Source organism: Trachypithecus francoisi, unplaced genomic scaffold, assembly GCF_009764315.1.
Source record: "Trachypithecus francoisi isolate TF-2019V2 unplaced genomic scaffold, Tfra_2.0 Lachesis_group8, whole genome shotgun sequence".
NCBI lineage: Eukaryota > Metazoa > Chordata > Mammalia > Primates > Cercopithecidae > Trachypithecus > Trachypithecus francoisi.
In genome coordinates this window covers 55,881,283-55,901,358 of record NW_022681473.1, presented here as the reverse complement: position 1 = coordinate 55,901,358, position 20,076 = coordinate 55,881,283, and the positions used below count along the sequence as shown (strand labels likewise).

The window sequence follows — 20,076 nt, the reverse complement described above, 5'->3', positions numbered from 1 at the left end:
GATTAACAACTAGTACCACTCAACTCCCAGTCCACTATTCAGGGTATTGAGGGAGGTAGGAGAGAATATCTGATGCAGAACAAGTATTTAAAGTCTCTTAGGGTGGGTGATAGACCTGTGATGCATAAATAGAGAGAGCTGCATCATATTAGTTAGTGTTTAAAGGGAATTTTGTGTATAATTGTAGTTTGTATAATCAGATTGGAGAGTACAAATGGCTTTCTTTTGTGAATTGTTACTATTTTATCAACTCGAAGGTATAGATAAACGTTTAAAATATATGCTAGGTATAATTTCTTAGCACATTAAAGTAATATTTGAAATAATTTGTCAGTAGATTGTGTTAATAGCTTTAGCAGTCATTGTTAATGTGAACATTCCTTTTTGTATTTTTTATTCCTGATGATTTACTTTGTTACTCATTTCAACTGATAGGAAAAAAAATCTAGCTTTAAAAAAGAGTCTCCCATTATCATTTTAAAATGTACTCACTCAATTCTTTATATTTTCTCTCTTAAGGAAGAGGGGTACCAATAAATACAACTGGGATGTGCTATGGAAAACCAAGTTAAAGCTGTTTTGATAGTATCTATTCCAGAAAGATAAGCTGTGGCTCTTAGAATAATGATTTCTATAATCAGTAATCTGTATTTTACAAATTTAGGCTGCCGGCCGGGCGGAGTGGCTCAAGCCTGTAATCCCAGCACTTTGGGAGGCCGAGACGGGTGGATCACGAGGTCAGCAGATCGAGACCATCCTGGCTAACACGGTGCAACCCCGTCTCTACAAAAAAATACAAAAAACTAGCCAGGTGAGGTGGCGGGCGCCTGTAGTCCCAGCTACTCGGGAGGCTGAGGCAGGAGAATGGGGTAAACCCGGGAGGCGGAGCTTGCAGTGAGCTGACATCCAGCCACTGCACTCCAGCCTGGGCGACAGAGCGAGACTCCGTCTCAAAAAAAAAAAAAAAAAAAAAAAATTTAGGCTGCCTATTGACTCCTTAATAATGGAAGCTGGGGCTGGGAGCAGTGGCTCATCCTGTAATCCCAACACTTTGGGAAGCCGAGGCAGGCGAATCACTTGAGCCCAGGAGTTTGAGACCGGTTTGGGCAACATAGTGGAACCTGTCTCTATCCCTCTCTCTGCGGGAAAAAAAAAAGAAAGTAATCAGCCAGATGTGGTGGCACATGCCTGTAGTCCCAGCTACTCAAGAGGCTAAGGTGGGAGGATAGCTTGAACCTGGAAGGTTGAGGCTTCAGTGAGCCATCATCACCACTGCACTCCAGCCTGGGTGACAGTGAGGCATTTTCTCCAAAAATAAATTTAAAAAAAGAGGATACTGGAATTGCTTTTGTATAGTTATAAATTTGATTTTTTTTTTTTTTTTTTTTTTTTTGAGACGGAGTCTCTCTCTGTTGCCCAGGCTGGAGTGCAGTGGCTCCCTGTAAGCTCTGCCTCCCGGGTTCATGCCATTCTCCTGCCTCAGCCTCCCGAGTAGCTGGGACTACAGGTGCCCACCACCACGCCCGGCCAATTTTTTGTGTTTTAGTAGAGACGAGTTTTCACTGTGTTGGCCAGGATGGTCTTGGTCTCCTGACCTTGTGATCTGCCCGCCTTGGCCTCCCAAAATGCTAGGATTAGAGGCGTGAGCCACCGTGTCCAACCCTCAACAGGCTTTTTAACAATATATATATTTTTTGAGATCAAGTCTTTCTGTCACCCAGGCTGTAGTGCAGTGGCACAGTCTTGGCTCATAATTGATAGCCTGTTGGTCACATTTTGTTGCCCTTTGGGTTAATGGAAGAACTTCTGGTTTATGATGCTTTTAGAAATAAAATTTTTTTTTCTTTCTTTTTTTTTGAGACGGAGTCTCGCTCTGTTGCCCAGGCTGGAGTGCAGTGGGCGGATCTCAGCTCACTGCAAGCTCCGCCTCCCGGGTTTACGCCATTCTCCTGCCTCAGCCTCCCGAGTAGCTGGGACTACAGGCGCCCGCCACCTCGCCCGGCTAGTTTTTTGTATTTTTAGTAGAGACGGGGTTTCACCGTGTTAGCCAGGATGGTCTCGATCTCCTGACCTCATGATCCGCCCGTCTCGGCCTCCCAAAGTGCTGGGATTACAGGCTTGAGCCACTGCGCCCGGCCGAAATAAAATATTTTCTGCTTTATGTATACCACTTCTGCCTTAATGCTGTTGGTATGTAAATTACTTAAGGATAGTAATATATAATCAGTTTTATTTATCAGCTGCTGCTATTTACACAAATATAATCGAATACTTCCTAACCAATTTAGAAAAAGAAAAATATCTAGAACAAAACCGTAAAAAGAAAGCATCTTGAATAAAACCTTGAGTAAAGATTATCTAGTATTTTCTGAAGATTTATTATGAGGTCAGTAACCTATTCCAGTTGCCTAGGTTCATGCCTAACTATGTGATACTGAGAAAGATAGTTAATATCTGTGCCTCAGTTTCCTCGACTATAAAAGTGAGGATACTCACGTGTGCCTTGAAGATTATTGACTTCATAATACATACTCAGAAAATACTGGATAATCTTTACTCAACATTTTATTCAAGATGCTTTCTTTTTATGGTTTTGTTGTAGATATTTTTCTTTCTCTAAATTGGTTAGGAAGTATTTGATTATATTTGTGTAAATAAATGCATAGTTTAAATATATATAAAATTGTGGAAATAAATTCTTACAGAATTAGTTTGTATTCCTACTCAAAGGTATAAAAAACCAGAGGAGCGGAGTCCATTGGTAGCAGCAATGCAGCATTTTCTGCCAGTTCTAAAGGATCGTTTTATCCAACTTCTTTCTGACCAGTCTGATCAGTCTGTCCTCATCCAGAAACAAATATTCAAGATCTTCTATGCTCTTGTTCAGGTAATATCTATGAAGCAGTTTTTATATATAAAAAGTTAATCTGTCATTTACCACGTTTAGAATTAACAAAGAATTTCAGCATTTGAATAATAGTTAATTTGAAAATGTACATTAAGTGGATGGTTTTCTAGCAAAACATAAATTGCCAAAATTATAAGTCTAAACAAACATACTTCCTGCCCAAATACATAAACAAACCTAATGAATCTTTTTTTTTTTTTTTTTGAGACTGTCTTGCTCTGTAGCCCAGGCTGGAGTGCAGTGGTGTGGTCTCGGCTCACTGCAACCTCCTCCTCCCGGGTTCAAGCAATACTCCTGCCTCAGCCTCCTGAGTAGCTGGGATTACAGGCACGTGCCACCGTACCTGGCCAATTTTTTTATTTTTAGTGGAGACAGGGTTTCACCATGTTGGTCAGGCTGGTCTTGAACTCCTGACCTCATGATCGCCTGCCTTGGCCTCCCAGGGTGCTGGGATTACAGGCATGAGCCACCGTGCCAGGCCCCTGATAAATCTTAAATTGCAGATGGGCAATGTTTAATTCTCTTAAACCATCCACTGCAACCAAATTAGTCAGTTTAGAAACTGTCTTTCACCTTAAGAATTAATGAATCTGGGCCAGGCGTGGTGGCTCACACCTGTAATCCCAGCACTTTGGGAGACCGAGGTGGGTGGATCACCTGAGGAGGGGAGTTCGAGACCAGCCTGACCCAACATGGAGAAACCCCGTCTCTACTAAAAACACAAAAAAATTAGCTGGGTGTGGTGGTGCATGCCTGTAATCTCGGCTACTCGAGAAGCTGAGGCAGGAGTAAAGCTTGAACGTGCGAGCTGGAGGTTGCGGTGAACCAAGATCATGCCACTGCGCTCCAGCCTGGGCAACAAGAACAAAAACCCATCTCAAAAAAAAAAAAAGTTAATGAATCTGAAAACCAGTTACTTGATTACAGTTGAAGTCTAACACATACTTAATATGCAAAATATACATAGATTGTCTCAATACAAAACCTATTCCTAAACTTGTCACAAAAATACTAAATCAGTGGGCTTTACTGGTACACAGTAATGGCTTTTATTATTTCTGTATGTTGTTCTAAATTTTTCTAGGATAAAAGATACCCACTAAAGAAATGGTTGGGTCAGTATTTGCAGTGAAATTTAATTACTTGTAAAACAGATTTTTAAAAACCAGGAAAATTCTGGTTCTTTTTGTTGTACCGTGTACCATAGAAGGGTTTATCTCAAGTCATACCATTACATTAAAAACTCTCATTTAAATAGATCAGAGCCAGGCACAGTGGCTTGCACCTGTAAGCCTGTAATCCCCGTTATTCTGGAGGCTGAGGTGGGAGGATTGCTTGAAGCCAGGTGTTCAAGGCTGCACTCCATCCTCACAGAGCGAGACCTGGTCTCTTAAAAAAAAGGAAGAAAGATCTATGGCTTCACCTCCACTAAGATTGTACTTGCCTAACTCTATTCCTTGGTTGGATTTTGTATGTCTTTGCTAGATCTTTAAAGACATTCAGATATCTCCCACTATGAATCTAAGGGCACCTTAATGCCGTTCTGTTGGACTCTTACATGATTCTTTTGTTAAGTAATTTGAATAAACACTAGTCTTTTCAATATTTTTTCTAACTTTGAGGATCATAACTTTTGGATTAAATAATAGGTCTTTTTGAAAACTATCATAGGGCATAGGGAATAGGACAAAGTAGTTTCTCAACTCATTCTTTGAGACTAGCATACCCTGTTATAAAAATATAGCCCCATCTCACTTGTGAAAATAGATGTCCTAAAATCCCAAATTGGATATCTGTTTTATTGGTCTACTGAGAGATAGGATTTATCCCAGGCATACAAGAATGGATCGACAGTAAGAAATTAATTTTTTAATTAACCCTTACATCACATTAAAATAGAGACCTGTAACCATCTTTATGGATGTCAGATAAAGCATGTCATAAAATTAAATAACCATGTCTGCTTTGAAAAAAATAAACAACTGTTAGAATCCTAAAATAGAATCTTTCTTAACTTGATGAAAGTTGTTCATTAGAAGTCTACAATAAATATCACACCTTATGGTGAAAATAAGATATCCCAGTAAAATGGGAATATGGCAAGGATGCCCACTCACTGTTTACCATTATAGATAACAAGCAAAGGAATTTGCCTATATACTAAAAGTAGGAAATGTGGATTGAATGAAATACTTTTGGTAGGCATTGTGAAGAGTAAAAAGAAGTGGGATTTTCTTTAGCAAGGATTTTGAAATATTAATTCTTGACTTTTATTTAGTATACACTACCACTGGAACTGATAAACCAACAGAACCTGACAGAATGGATAGAAATTTTAAAGACTGTTGTGAACAGGGATGTACCTAATGTAAGTTTCTATATGTTCTCTTATATTACTAAATATAAATATTTAATGGTCTTTTGAAGACTCTAACTGGTGTTTCCTGTAACATTCTTTATGAACTTTCATAATATGTGATGTGTTTTTCTATAGATTAGAGGTACCTTTTCATTTGTTTACATATGCATTATATATGTACATTTACTCAGTGTAAAGAGTTGTAAAGGGTGTTTTTAAAAATGTATTATTGGTTAAGTGCTTCTGTTATCCTTTTGTTTCATCCTAAATCTTCTGTTTCTTCTCAGTTCTTAAATTAAGAGCTCATAGCTGGCTCTTAGCCTAGTTAATTTGTCAGATGCCTGCGTACAGAGGAAGAACTTGCTTTACAAATTGGCCAAACTTTGTAGTTATGTTATTTTTTCATAATAACTTTATTGAGAAATAACTCACATACCATAAAATTTATTCTTTTAAAGTACAACTTGGTAGTTTTTAGTACATTCAGAGTTGTCCAGTTGTGTTATTTTTATAATCAAAAATTTTTAAATTACTACAATTTTTCTTTATAGTCTAGTTTTCTTTTTTTTTTTTTTTTCGAGATGAAGTTTCGCTCTTGTTGCGCAGGCTGGAGTGCAGTGGTGCAATCTCGGCTCACTGCAACCTCTGCCTACTGGGTTCAGGCGATTCTCGTGCTTCAGCTTCCCAAGTAGCTGGGACTACAGATGTGTGCCACCAAGTCGGGCTAATTTTTGTATTTTTAGAGAGATGGAGTTTCACCATGTTGGCCAGGCTGGTCTCAAACTTCTGACCTCAGGTGATCTGCCCACCTTGTCCTACCAAAGTGCTGGGATTACAGGCATAAACCACCACGCCCAGCCTATAGTCTAGTTTTCTAGAGATATAGGGGAATTTACAGATTACTGAATACCCTGTTTTGTTGTGTTTTGTTTTGTTTTTTTGAGACAGAGTCTTACTCTGTCACCCAGGCTGGAGTGCGGTGGTGTGATCTCAGCTCACTGCAACCTCTGCCTCCCAGGTTCAAGCAATTCCCTGCCTTAGCCTCCCAAGTAGCTGGGATTACAGGTGCCCGTCACCATGCCTGGCTAATTTTTTTATTTTTCGTAGAGACAGGGTTTCACCATCTTGGCTAGGCTGGTGTTGAACTCCTGACCTTGTGATCCACCTGCCTCAGCCTCCCAAAGTGCTGAGATTACAGCCGTGAGCCACCGCGCCCAGCCTACCTAGTGTGTTTTATGTACTGTTATTAATATATACTCATTTAACCCTCAAAATTCCTTTTGACTTTTATTTTAAACTTAGACATGGGAGGGTTATGTAATTTATCCAATATAATATTGTTAATCGCATAAGTGAGACCAAAGTCTTATTTTGTAGTTTAATTTTTTGTTTTAAGATTTGTTTCAAAAAGATTTACGAACAATGCATAAGAAACAACATTTCTACACACTCCATAGGAAACTAGTTTGGTGTGTATTTTTCTGTGCACGTTTAATAGATATAAAATATAACTTTTAAAGGTCTCATATACATATTGTGTGCCTTTTTGTGGTATAATTTATAATCTGTGCACCGATTATAGATAAACAATTCAGTGAGTTAACATAATTATACATACCTATGTAACCATCACCTCAGAATGTTTGCTCATGGCTGGTTCTGGTCATCTCTGCCATCATCTCATTTCCCGCACAATAGATTTCATCTGTTTTAGAACTTATTAAGTAATCTTTTGTTCCTGGCTTCTTTCACTTAATATATTTATAATATTCTTTCATGTTGTGTAGTGGTATTTATTATATTTTACTGCTGAGTGGTATCCCATTGTATAGATATATCACAATTTATGTATGTTGATGGACATCTGGGTAGTTTTACTTTTTCAGTATTATAGGTAAAGCTATGAAGATTCTTACGTGTCTTTTTGTGGTCACATGTTTTTCACACTCTTACATAAATATCAAAGAAAGGAATTGGGTCATAGGGTAGGTGTATGTTTTACTTTGTAAATAGTTTCCAAAGTGGCTGTAGCATTGCTCTCACTAGCAATGTATGAGAGTGTTCACTTGCTCTGTATATTCACTTCCTTATCCTACTTGAAAAATATGTTATGGATAGGCTGGGCGTGGTGGCTCATGCCTGTAATCACAGCACTTTGGGAGGCTGAGGTGGGCGGATCATGAGGTTAGGAAATCGAGACCATCCTGGCCAACATGGTGAAACCCCGTCTCTACTAAAAGTAAAAAAATTAGCTGGGCGTGGTGGCGCGCACCTGTCATCCCAGCTACTTGGGAGGCTGAGGCAGGAGAATCACTTGAACCAGGGAGGCGGAGTTTGCAGTGAGCCGAGATTGTGCCACTGCTCTCCAGCCTGGCGACAGAGCAAGACTCTGTCTCAAAAAATATATATATATATATGTTATGGATGTCTTAGGTTAATATATAATGATCCAGTTCCTTTTTTCAGTGATTGTGTAATAGTCTTTTATGGATCTTCCGTAATTAAATGTTCCCATATTAATGAATGTTCAGGTTCTTGGCAATTTTTTTCATTACAAATAGTATTAGAATTAGTATTCTCATACACAAATCCTTGCACATTTATACTTACATACCTGAAACTAGATTTCCGAAATGGAGTTTCTCATGCCCTTTCCATTATGAAATATACTGATTTTGATTAAGCTACAATTGTCGTGGCCTTGACTATACTATTTAGATCTTGACTAAAATGTTTGGTTTTAAGCTTGTAGAAGAATTTTAAAAAGCATGTCTTTTATAACAACTAGTGAAGCAGTGAGGATGCCTCTTGGATTTAAATAGAGTTAATACTTTTCCAAGTCTAACCTTCTACTATGAAAGGCCAACATCAGGCCGGGCGCAATGGCTCACGCCTGTAATCCCAGCACTTTGGGAGGCTGAGGCGGGCAGATCACGAGGTCAGGAGTTCGAGACCATCCTGGCTAATACGGTGAAGTCCCATCTCTACTAAAAATACAAAAAATTAGCTGGGCATGGTGGGGGGATGCCTGTAGTCCCAGCTACTTGGGAGGCTGAGGCAGGAGAATGGTGTGAACCCGGGAGGCAGAGCTTGCAGTGAGCTGAGATGGCGCCGCTGCACTCCAGCCTGGGTGACAGAGCAAGACTCTGCCTCACCAAAAAAAAAAAAAAAAAAAAAAGGCCAATATTAGAGAAGCATTCACATTTTTGTCAATCTGTTCTCAATCTGTTCTCATCTCATGCTGTTTCTCCTATATTGTGTTATCTCTATCATTAAATAAGTGTCTCTTTAAAGGAAACACTTCAAGTTGAAGAAGATGATCGACCTGAGTTACCATGGTGGAAATGCAAGAAGTGGGCCTTACATATTTTAGCAAGACTTTTTGAAAGGTAATCTCATCCATATATGGTGATTTAAATTAATTTATTAAGGTTTTGCTTTAAAATGCTGGCATAAAGCATTATAAAGAAACAGTGGGCATTTTGATGTTCTTTTAGATATGGAAGCCCTGGCAATGTTTCCAAAGAGTATAATGAATTTGCCGAAGTATTTCTGAAGGCATTTGCTGTTGGTGTCCAGCAAGTAAGTCTGTTTTTAGTTTTTCTAAGTGGAGACATGGTATCTTTAAGTTAATTTATATATTGCTTATTTCTAGTTTCTTTGACTTCTAAAGAGTGCATGTTTGGACCCTGTACCAGGTCTCAAACATTTTTGATCTCAGGATCTCTTTATGTTCAAATTACTTATGATACCATTGAGTTCTCATTTATGTGAGTTAGACCTAGTGATATTTATCATTTAGAAATTAAAATAAGAGTAAGCAGTTCATTTAAAAAATAATAACAGGCCTGTTACATGTTAACAGAAACAATTTTTTTTTTCTTTTTCTCTTGTTGCCCAGGTTGGAGTGCAGTGGCACAATCTTGGCTCACTGCAGCCTCTGCCTCCCGGGTTCAAGGGATTCTCCTGCCTCATCAGCCTCCCGAGTAGCTGGGATTATAGGCATGCACCACCACACCCGGCTAATTTTGAATTTTTAGTGGAGACGGGTTTTCTCCATATTGGTCAGGCTGGTCTTGAACTTCTGACCTCAGGTGATCCACCTGCCTCGGCCTCCCAAACTGCTGGGATTGCAGGCGTGAGGCCCCGCGCCTGGCCCATAATTCTAATTTTTGCTTGAAACCTGAAATTTTAACACCAGTAACATATTGTCAACAATTTTCCTTGAAATGATGTACTCATTTTATTCGTTTTTGAGAAAAATCTGCCGTATTCATAGTCTAAATAACTATTGTCTATCAGTTGTTCTTTCAAGCATAATGTAGTGTTTCATGGAATAAGAGACGATTTCAGCTTGCAACTCAATCTCCCAAGTGTTGTAACCATTGTACTTTGATATGTAGTAGAATGGCTATATGTATACTTCTCATTGAATAATCATAATTTTTCTTGTCATTAAATATATTCTTGGCTGGGTGCAGTAGCTCATACCTGTAATCCCAGCACTTTGGGAGGCCAAGACGGGCAGATGATGAGGTCAGGAGTTCGAGACCAGGCTGGCCAACATGGTGAAACCCTGTCTCTACTAAAAATATAAAAATTAGCTGGGCGTGGTGGTTGTGCCTGTAATCCCAGCTACTGGGGAGGCTGAGGCAGGAGAATGGCTTGAACCCAGGAGGCAGAGGTTGCAGTGGGCTGAGATCACGCCACTGTACTCCAGCGTGGGAGACAGAGCAAAACTCTGTCTCAAAAAAAAATCTTAGGAAAAACTTGTTCTATAAGAATATGGCTGTAAAGAATACAGTGACTTGGCCAGGAGTGGTGGCTCACGCCTGTTATCTTAGCACTTTGGGAGGCTGTGGAAGGCAGATTACCTGAGGTCAGGAGTTCGAGACCAGCCTGACCAACATGGAGAACTCCTGTCTCTACTAAAAATACAAAATTAGCCAGGCATGATGGCGTATGCCTGTAATCCCAGCTACTCAGGAGGCTGAGGCAGGAGAATCACTTGAACCTGGGAGGCAGTGGTTGCGGTGGGCCAAGATCGTGCCATTGCATTCCAGCCTGGGCAACAAGAGCAAAACTCCGTCTCAAATAAATAAATAAGTAAATAAAAATACAGTGATTTTAATATCATACTCTCTTGATTCAAATAAGCCATCAGAACATTTAACACCATGGTTTTGTACCATTGATGCAAATACTCATTTACTCAAAACACAGTTTTTTTTAAAAAAGAAAAAGATAACATTATTATGAAAGTAGCTTTAAACTAGTAGATCCTCTGAAATAGTCTTGGGGACCACTAGAGGTTGTGGACCACATTTTGCATTATCGATGTTCTGAAACATGAAGTAGAGTGAGAACTATTGACAGATGCCAAATAGGCAGTGACTGCTTGGGGTAAGGTTTTCCCAGAAGATGGCTTTAACAAGATAGGGTTTTCTCCTAATACTGTGATTTTTCAGTAGGTAGCATATGGGTTAGGTGTGGTGGCTTACACCTGTAATCCCAGCACTTTGGGAGGCTGAGATGGGAGAATCGCTTGAGGCCAGGAGTTAGAGACCAGCCGGCACACCGTAGTGAGACACTGTCTCTAACAACAACAACAAAAACACCAGAAAAACAAAGATAGCATATAGTTTTCTCTTCTTTTCTTAATCAGGAATGAGTTAAATTATTTTTCAAAGTATACAGTTGTTTTTCTTGATGATGAGCTGGACATTAAGATATGTGTTAACTGTTTTTACTGGCTTGTAAGTGGTTGAAATTTCTATTTGAACATTGATTTTTGATCGAAAATTTTTTCCCAAGGTTTTATTGAAGGTGTTATATCAGTACAAGGAGAAGCAATATATGGCTCCTCGAGTTTTACAACAGACATTAAATTATATTAATCAAGGAGTTTCTCATGCTCTCACCTGGAAGAATCTGAAGCCCCATATACAAGTAATAATTATTATCTGAAATGTTTTTATAGCAAATATAATAGAAATAACATCAATTGCCATAAAGGTTGAAAAATTCCATGTTTGTTGAGTTATGTTACTTAGTCTACTTCTGGTGATTGTTTTGAGAGTGTAGCAGAAAAAGGAGAGAAAACACTGACATAAAGTTATGAGAGTTATTTTGTGAATATCCAACTTATCTTTTAAAATCCAAAACTGTTGTCTTCAAACTTGTAGTTTAAGTTCTTACTATTGGACTATGATTATATTTTATTATGTAATTTGGAGTAGCCAAGGAAATTTACTTCACCAGATTCGTCTCTAGGATAAGTGACTTACCTGCTATTTCTATGAATAATTTATGTGCTTTATTTAGAGCTGTAGAATTTTATAGACTAAATTATATATATGTAGAATACTTAATTGCAACCTATGTATACGTATATCTTATAATTATTTATTACAGAGAGGGGAAGTTTGATAGTTGATCTTAGAACACATTAAATGCATTACTAACGTTTGATATTAAGCTTTAAAATACATATAGTGTTACTTTGGTTTTAATACTTAAAGGAAATTTGAAGGCTTAAATTTGAAAATTGATGGCTATTTTCTTAACTTTTAAATTGCAGGGCATTATCCAAGATGTTATTTTTCCATTGATGTGCTACACAGATGCTGATGAGGAACTTTGGCAAGAAGACCCTTATGAATATATACGCATGAAGTTTGGTGAGGAATTTTCACATTTTTAGAAACAAAAAATGTTAGTAATTAAGATTACAGTGATTGTGTGTAGCCAACCTAGGGGGTATTATGTATCTTCTTTGGTGTTTTAATGTAATTGATCCCTTGTGTAGTCCTTTTTGGGGCTATTTATTAATTATGATATTTGATAATGATAATCTTATTTTTAGCAGACACAAATTCAGTACTCTTAAGTTTTTATTACTGAATGCCAAAACTGTTAGATATTTAAGATTACACCTCAACACTAAATGTCTCAACTATACTTTTGGATCTTATGTTAGCCATCATATGAGTGGGAAATGAGAAAACACATCTTGGAAGCTGGAGTCACATGAAGTCCTTGCACAGAACTAAAGAATTGTAATTTGGCTAATAATGTTGAGTATTGATTGATCCTTCTTACCAAGTCATCTGTGCTTTTTGCAGCTTGTACTTTTGTGACTCTGTTGTGAAAATTCTAACATCAGTAGTGTTTCATACGTATGATTTAAACTGCTAAGTTCTGAGTTAACAAAAACAAAAACTATTAGGAGGAATTAATGGATTAACATTTAATATGCATAGGCCAGGTGCGTTGACTAAGGCCTGTAAATCCCAACATGTTGGGAGGCCTAGGTGAGAAGATCGTTTGAGGTCAGGAGTTTGAGACCAGCCTGGCCAATATAGTGAAACCCCATCTCTACTAAAAATACAAAAATTAGCTGGGCATGGTGGCAGGCACCTGTAAACCAGCTACTTGGGAGGCTGAGGCAGGAGAATCGCTTGAACCTGGGAGTTGGAGGTTGCAATGAGCTGAGATCGCCTTACTGCACTCCAGCCTGAGTGACAGACGAGACTCCATCTCAAAACAAGCAAACAAAAACATTTAATTTGTACAGAAAAGACATTGAATTCTGCTTTTGCAAAATTATAAGGGGATCTGGGATCATTTTCATACCATATATAAAGTTTAAGCAATTTTTTTAATGCTTTGGTGAAGAAATTAATATTTATTGTCTTAATTTTAAACTTGTTCTCTAGATGTGTTTGAAGATTTCATTTCTCCTACCACTGCTGCCCAGACACTTTTGTTTACAGCCTGTAGTAAGAGGAAAGAGGTAGGCTTATTTAATGTTTAGATAACTTTTGCTGTATTATTTAACATTTATTCAACTATACACTCAGTTTTACATGTTAGTCATGTGAGTCGTTTTGTTAGTATGTTTTTTAAGGACTATTGGCCTATTCAATAACAGTACTTTTCTCTTTTAATCTAGGTACTGCAAAAGACTATGGGATTTTGTTACCAGATTCTTACAGAACCAAATGCTGACCCTCGAAAAAAAGATGGAGCCCTGCATATGATTGGCTCTTTAGCTGAAATACTTCTGAAGGTATTCTTTAGTGTGTTTGTAGGTGCATGAGTATGCAAGTAGTTTTTAAAAATAAACAGCCAGCCAGGCACAGTGGCTCACTTCTGTAATCCCAGCACTTTGGGATGCTGAGGCAGGCAGATTGCCTGAGCCCAGGAAACCAGTCTGGGCAACATAGTGCGACCCTATCTCAGGCCAGGTGTGGTTGCTCACGCCTGTAATCCCAGCTATTTGGGAGGTCAAGGAGAGGGGATCACCTGAGGTCAGGAGTTGGAGACCAGACTGGCCAACATGGTGAAACCCCGTCTTTACTAAAAATACAGAAATCAGCCAGGCATGGTGGTGGGCACCTGTAATCCCAGCTACTTGGGAGGCTGAGGCAGGAGAATCACTTGAACTCAGGCAGCGGAGGCTGCAGTGAACCGAGATCATGCCACTGCACTCTACGCTCCAGTCCGGGTGACAGAGACTCAAAAAATAAAAATAAAAAATAGCAGCCTTATAGAGTGTACAACTCAATGGTTTATTCACAGTTGTATAACTATCACCCCCAGAAGGAACTCTGTATACATTAGCAGTCACTCCACATTTCACCCCAAATCTCCCAGCCCTAGGCTACCTATAGTCCACATTTTTTCTATGGATTTGTTTATTCTGGATATTTTATATAAATGGAATCATATAATATGTAGCCCTTTTTGGGTGACTTAATTTGGTGTAATGTTTTCAAGGATTATCCGTGTTGTAGCATGTTTCAGTACTTTTTCCTTTTTGTTGCCAAATTATATTTCATTATATTAATATACCACATTTTATTTACTCATTCATTAATTGTTTCTACTTTCTGGCTACTACAAATGTTGCTGTGAACATTCATGTTTAAGTTTTTATGTGGACATATGTTTTCATTTTTCATGGGTATGTACCTAAGAGTATGACTTGCTGGTCATAATCTGAGACACCGCAGGACCATTTTCCAACATAGTTATACCATTTTATGTTTCTACCAGCAGTATATTTTGATTATAGCCATCCTAGTGAATGTGAAGTAGTATCTCTCTGTGGCTTTGAAACTTTTCATGTGCTTATTGTCCATTTGTATATTTTCTTTAGAGAATATCTATTCAAATTGCTTGCCCCAAAAACATTGCTTGACTTTTTGTTTGTTTGTTTTTTTGAGATGGAGTCTTATTCTGTCACCTAGGTTGGAGTGCAGTGGTGAGATCTCGGCTCGCAGCCACCAGTCTCCCGGGTTCAAGTGATTCTCCTGCCTTAGCCTCCCAAGAAGCTGAGCTTTCCGGCCCCACCTCCCTATATGCTGGAGTGCAGTGGCACAGTCTCAACTCACTGCAACCATGAGGATTCTCATGCCTCAGGTGCCCACCACCAGCCTTATTTTTGTATTTTTAGTAGAGATGGGGTTTTGCCAAGTTGGCCAGGCTGGTCTCGGAACTCCTGGCTTCAGGTGATCCGCCCACCTCAGCCTCCCAAGGTGCCAGGATTACAGGCGTGAGCCACCAGGCCTAACCCTTGCTCATTTTTAATCGGGTTGTCTTTTATAATTGAGTTGTTAGAAATCTTTACATTCTAAAGCCAAGCACTAAATATTCATAGAATATTTAGTCATTGTATCTTTTATCTTTTCGTTTTTTGGAAATGGAGCCTCGCTCTGTCATACAGGCTGGAGTGCAGTGGCGTGATCTCTGCTCACTACAACCTCCACCTCCTGAGTTCAAGCGATTCTCCTGCCTCAACCTCCTGAGTAGCTGGGACTGCAGACATCAGCCACCACACCAGCTAATTTTTGTATTTTCAGTAGAGATGGGGTTTCACCATGTTGGCCAGGTGGTCTCGAACTCCTGAACTCAGGTGATCCACCCGTCTTGGCCTCTCAAAATGCTGGGATTACAGGCATGAGCCACTGCACCTGGCCGTCTTTCATCTTTTCTATACGTGTTCACCCATCCTTCTCTTTGTTTATAAAGTATATATTAAAGACATTCTAATCATTTGTGGTATAGAAGGCTGAGAATTAAGTGAGTTCTCTTGGCACGTTCAGGTTTATCTATTCTTACCTTTCGCTCAGCTTCACTTAGGGATAATACCTTACATAGGTAGAGGCACAGTTATCAAAAACATGAAGTTGATTTTGAGTTGATACTATCAACTAATCTATGGACCTTTTTAAAATTTCACAAGATTTCCCACTGTGTCCTTTTTTCTGTTCCATGACCCAGTCCAGGGTCTCACAATGCATTAAGTTGTCATGTTTGATTAGGTAAGTGTTGATATATAAGTGTCTTACATTTTTAATGTTGATTTAATGTGCAGTTTAAGGAACTCTTGTAAAAAGCTTCTTTGCACTTAGAAAATACCCACCTTGAGTATTGAGAGTGCCTTTTTAGAGAATCACTTGAACCCAGGAGGTGGAGGTTGCAGTGAGCCAAAATTGTACCACTGGATTCCAGCCTGGGCGACAGAGTGAGACTCCGTCTCAAAAAAAAAAAAAGAGTCTGCCTTTTTAGATAGCCAGTTTATTAGTTTGAAAGCAGGATTTTTCTCAGGTTATGTTATTTTCAACCAGAAATTTTCAACCAGAGAAGTTTTTTAATTATAAAAGTTTCATAGTAACAAATAAAATTAACCAAACTTACAACACTCAAACACTATTGCTGGTAAGATTTGGCATAATGGCTTTCTAATCAAGGAATATAAAAGCATGTAAAAATGTGTTTAGTGGTTTTTGGTAGTGAAGTTCTGGAATAAGAAAATTGGGCCGGGCGCGGTGGCTCAAGCCTGTAATCCCAGCACTTTGGGAGGCCGAGACGGGCGGATCACGAGGTCAGGAGATCGAGACCATCCTGGCTAACACGGTGAAACCCGGTCTCTACTAAAAATACAAAAAATTAGCCGGGCGAGGTGGCGGGCACCTGTAGTCCCAGCTACTCGGGAGGCTGAGGCAGGAGAATGGCCTAAACCCGGGAGGCGGAGCTTGCAGTGAGCTGAGATCTGGCCACAGCACTACAGCCTGGGCAACAGAGCAAGACTCCATCTCAAAAAAAAAAAAAAAAGAAAAAGAAAATTGGTTGTGGGCCGGGCGCGGTGGCTCAAGCCTGTAATCCCAGCACTTTGGGAGGCCGAGATGGGCGGATCACGAGGTCAGGAGATCGAGACCATCCTGGCTAATACGGTGAAACCCCGTCTCTAATAGAAAATACAAAAAACTAGCCGGGTGACGAGGCGGGCGCCTGTAGTCCCAGCTACTCGGGAGGCTGAGACAGGAGAATGGCGTGAACCTGGGAGGCGGAGCTTGCAGTGAGCTGAGATCCGGCCACTGCACTCCAGCCTGGGCGGCAGAGCAAGACTCCGTCTCAAAAAAAAAAAAAAGAAAATTGGTTGTGGATTCTGGGGTTCAAAGAATGAGCATAAATATATGTAACATTAATAGTCATTTTTAACAGTGTTATATCTGTTTGGAAATTGAGATGATTATATTTGGAACTGTATCAAAATAACTGTTGTTTATATTTACAGAAAAAGATCTATAAAGATCAGATGGAATACATGTTGCAGAATCATGTATTCCCTCTCTTCAGCAGTGAACTAGGCTACATGAGAGCAAGGGTATGTTTTAAAGCTACATTATTTATATAATTTTGTCTTGTAATGAATGATTCTTTGGACTTTTGTATTGAAACTTTGAAATGTTCACTTTGAAGGCTGTGTTTTATTTTAGGTTTCTGTTTAATGTAAATCTTTACATGGCTGCTGTAATGTGTGCATAGGTTCCATCTGTGTCTGGTAGCAGTGTCTGTCTGTGTTTTGCATTCAGATCTTGCTATCCACACAAACGTCATGCAGCCAAAGAGTAACTTGGGATCATAGTACTGGTCTAGTGTTGTCTCTGGACACATCTACCACTGGCCAGCCTCCAAATTCCCACACACAGAACTCAGGGAATAGAGATTAGCTTGGGGGAATTTAAGGTAAGGTATCTACACTAACTCACTGTGTTTTTACAAAAGGCTTGCTGGGTACTTCACTATTTTTGTGAAGTGAAGTTCAAAAGTGATCAGAACCTTCAGACGGCCTTAGAGCTAACAAGAAGATGTCTGATTGATGATAGAGAAATGCCTGTGAAAGTGGAAGCTGCCATTGCTCTTCAAGTATTGATCAGCAATCAAGAAAAAGGTAAAGGATTTGTGTATGTCAAGAAAAGTGAATGTTGGCCAGGTGCGGTGGGTCACACCTGTAATCTTAGCACTTTGGTAGGATTAGGTGGGAAGAGCACTTGAAGCCAGGTGTTCAAGACCAGCCTGGGTAACATCTCTACAAAAAAACTTAAAAAAAATTAACTGAACATAGTGGCATGTACCTGTAGTGCCAGCTACTTGGGAATCTGAGGCAGCAGGATCACTCAAGCCCAGCAGTTTGAGGCTGCAGTGTGCTGTGATTGTCACTGCCCTCCAGCCTGGGCAACAGAGCAAAACCCTGCCTCTTATAAACAACAACAAAAAATATATACACACACACACATATAAAATATAGTTATATATATAGTTATATATGTTATATATAGTTACTATATATCTATAACTATATATGTAGTAATTGTAAAAAGCCATAATCCTAGAAACTTGGCATACTTGCTTTTTATGAGAAAGTGCTTTTTAAAAAACTCATTGATATTTGTTATACCAGGTTTTAAGAAGTCTTAGGTGTTTTTTTTTTTTTTTTTGAGACGGAGTCTCGCTCTGTCGCCCAGGCTGAAGTGCAGTGGCCGGATCTCAGCTCACTGCAAGCTCCGCCTCCGGGGTTTACGCCATTCTCCTGCCTCAGCCTCCCAAGTAGCTGGGACTACAGGCGCCCGCCACATCGCCCAGCTAATTTTTTGTATTTTTTAGTAGAGACGGGGTTTCACCGTGTTAGCCAGGATGGTCTTGATCTCCTGACCTCCGGATCCGCTCGTCTCAGCCTCCCAAAGTGCTGGGATTACAGGCTTGAGCCACCACGCCCGGCCGAAATTTTAGGTGTTTTATGCAAGTTTTTTACTCTTTCTCTTACAGCTAAAGAATATATCACGCCATTCATCAGACCTGTAATGCAGGCTCTTCTTCATATTATAAGAGAAACAGAAAATGATGACCTTACCAATGTAATTCAGAAAATGATCTGTGAATATAGTGAAGAAGTTACTCCTATTGCAGTAGAAATGACACAACATTTGGTATGTTGTTTGAACCTATCATTTTTGCAAGCATTTTAATGTAGCTCTCAGTATGTTTCAGGTTGTGTCACAAGTGACTTGCCTTACCTTATAGCAGCCAACATTCTTGGCACTTGGGATTGGTTTTGTGGAAGATAATTTTTCCACAGATGGTCTGCGGGAGATGGCTTTGGGATGAAACTGTTCCACCTCTTATCATCAGGCAGGCAGTGGTTTCTCATAAGGAGTGTGCAACCTAGATCCTTGAATGCACATTTCATAGTAGGGTTTGCACTCCTATGAGAATTTCCGGGAGTAATGCTCACTCACCCACCACTTATCTACTGGTCCTAACAGGCCATGGACTGGTACCAGTCCACAGCCTGGAGATTGGGGACCCCTGCTTTATAGCAGATACTTCACCGACATTACTGTGTAGCACATAAAGCCCTTGAGAGACACTTAAGTTACTTAATTCTAACACAATCGTGTGTCAGAATTATTCCTGTTTTACAGAGAAAATGTGAGGTATAAAATGGTTAATTGCCTAAGCTAGGCAGGGTGGTGTTAGGATTTATAGATGGGCCTTCACAGTACTTGTTCTTAACTACTGCCTCAGGCTGCAGCATGACTATCTGTGTAGTGGCCTGGAATGCTCAAAATAATCGATTGAATTTTACAAAAGATAAATCAGTGACTCCCTTGATGATAAAATATGCTTTTATTTGGACACTGTCAAGTGTTAACCAGTAATATTAATGAAAACTATTCATAATATTAAGTACTTTTTATACCTTGCCTCATTTAGTCCTCATACGTTATCTATGAAATCCCCAAAGTGGCATGCAGAAAAGGTCAAGAGAAGTCAAGTAGCTTGTTTAAGATCAACCAATGAGTAGACTATTTGATTATAGAGCTTAAGCTCTTTATGATCATTAATCAATTTGGAGACATTGATTTGTTGTGGTATCCCAATGAGAACGTTCTAATAATTAAAAGTCTTAGACGAAAACATGTTTATAATGCCTCAGTGACAAACTTGAGTTATATTCTCTTGAATCTAGGCAATGACATTTAACCAAGTAATCCAGACGGGGCCAGATGAAGAAGGTAGTGATGACAAAGCAGTTACTGCTATGGGAATTCTGAATACAATTGATACACTTCTTAGTGTAGTTGAAGATCATAAAGAGGTAAGAAGATGATGTAGTGTTGCAGTTTTTCAAGCCATTTTATGCTTTTTAGAGGGCTCTGATATCTCTCTGGCATCTCATGTACTGTGTTTTTGCCATTTTCTCTTTTAAAGATAAGATTGGTACATTATATTTTAAGTTCTAAAGTATTAGTAGAAGGAATAGGAAGCAAGTATTTGTTTTGCCATTTTAGGGCTCAGGATTTTGGCTCCTCGTTATGTTTTCTCAGATCCAGAAATATGGTGGTTCTCAGGAAAAAAAAATATTTTTCTTAGTTTTCTTTTTCTTTGAAAAATTTTGGTGACATATGCATAGCATTTACAATCCTAACCATTTTTAAGTATATAGTTCAGTAATATT

General features: G+C 39.2%; 1 protein-coding gene and 1 non-coding gene across 3 annotated transcripts in view; both read left to right on the top strand.

The window, feature by feature from the left end:
* IPO7 (importin 7) overlaps positions 1-20,076 on the top strand; it is a 64,590-nt gene that overhangs the window by 29,576 nt on the left and 14,938 nt on the right. For both annotated transcript variants that reach the window (XM_033208175.1, XM_033208176.1), the window contains 12 exons: positions 2,731-2,887; positions 5,187-5,276; positions 8,562-8,656; positions 8,765-8,849; positions 11,082-11,216; positions 11,848-11,947; positions 12,986-13,062; positions 13,222-13,338; positions 16,852-16,941; positions 17,343-17,508; positions 18,384-18,544; positions 19,588-19,716. In XM_033208175.1, coding sequence (XP_033064066.1) covers positions 2,731-2,887; positions 5,187-5,276; positions 8,562-8,656; positions 8,765-8,849; positions 11,082-11,216; positions 11,848-11,947; positions 12,986-13,062; positions 13,222-13,338; positions 16,852-16,941; positions 17,343-17,508; positions 18,384-18,544; positions 19,588-19,716 — 1,402 coding nt within the window. The remainder of the gene's footprint in view (positions 1-2,730; positions 2,888-5,186; positions 5,277-8,561; positions 8,657-8,764; positions 8,850-11,081; positions 11,217-11,847; positions 11,948-12,985; positions 13,063-13,221; positions 13,339-16,851; positions 16,942-17,342; positions 17,509-18,383; positions 18,545-19,587; positions 19,717-20,076) is intronic.
* Positions 17,085-17,266, top strand: LOC117081862. Its single transcript, XR_004436335.1, has one exon. It is a non-coding gene; the product is annotated as a small nucleolar RNA SNORA23 (small nucleolar RNA).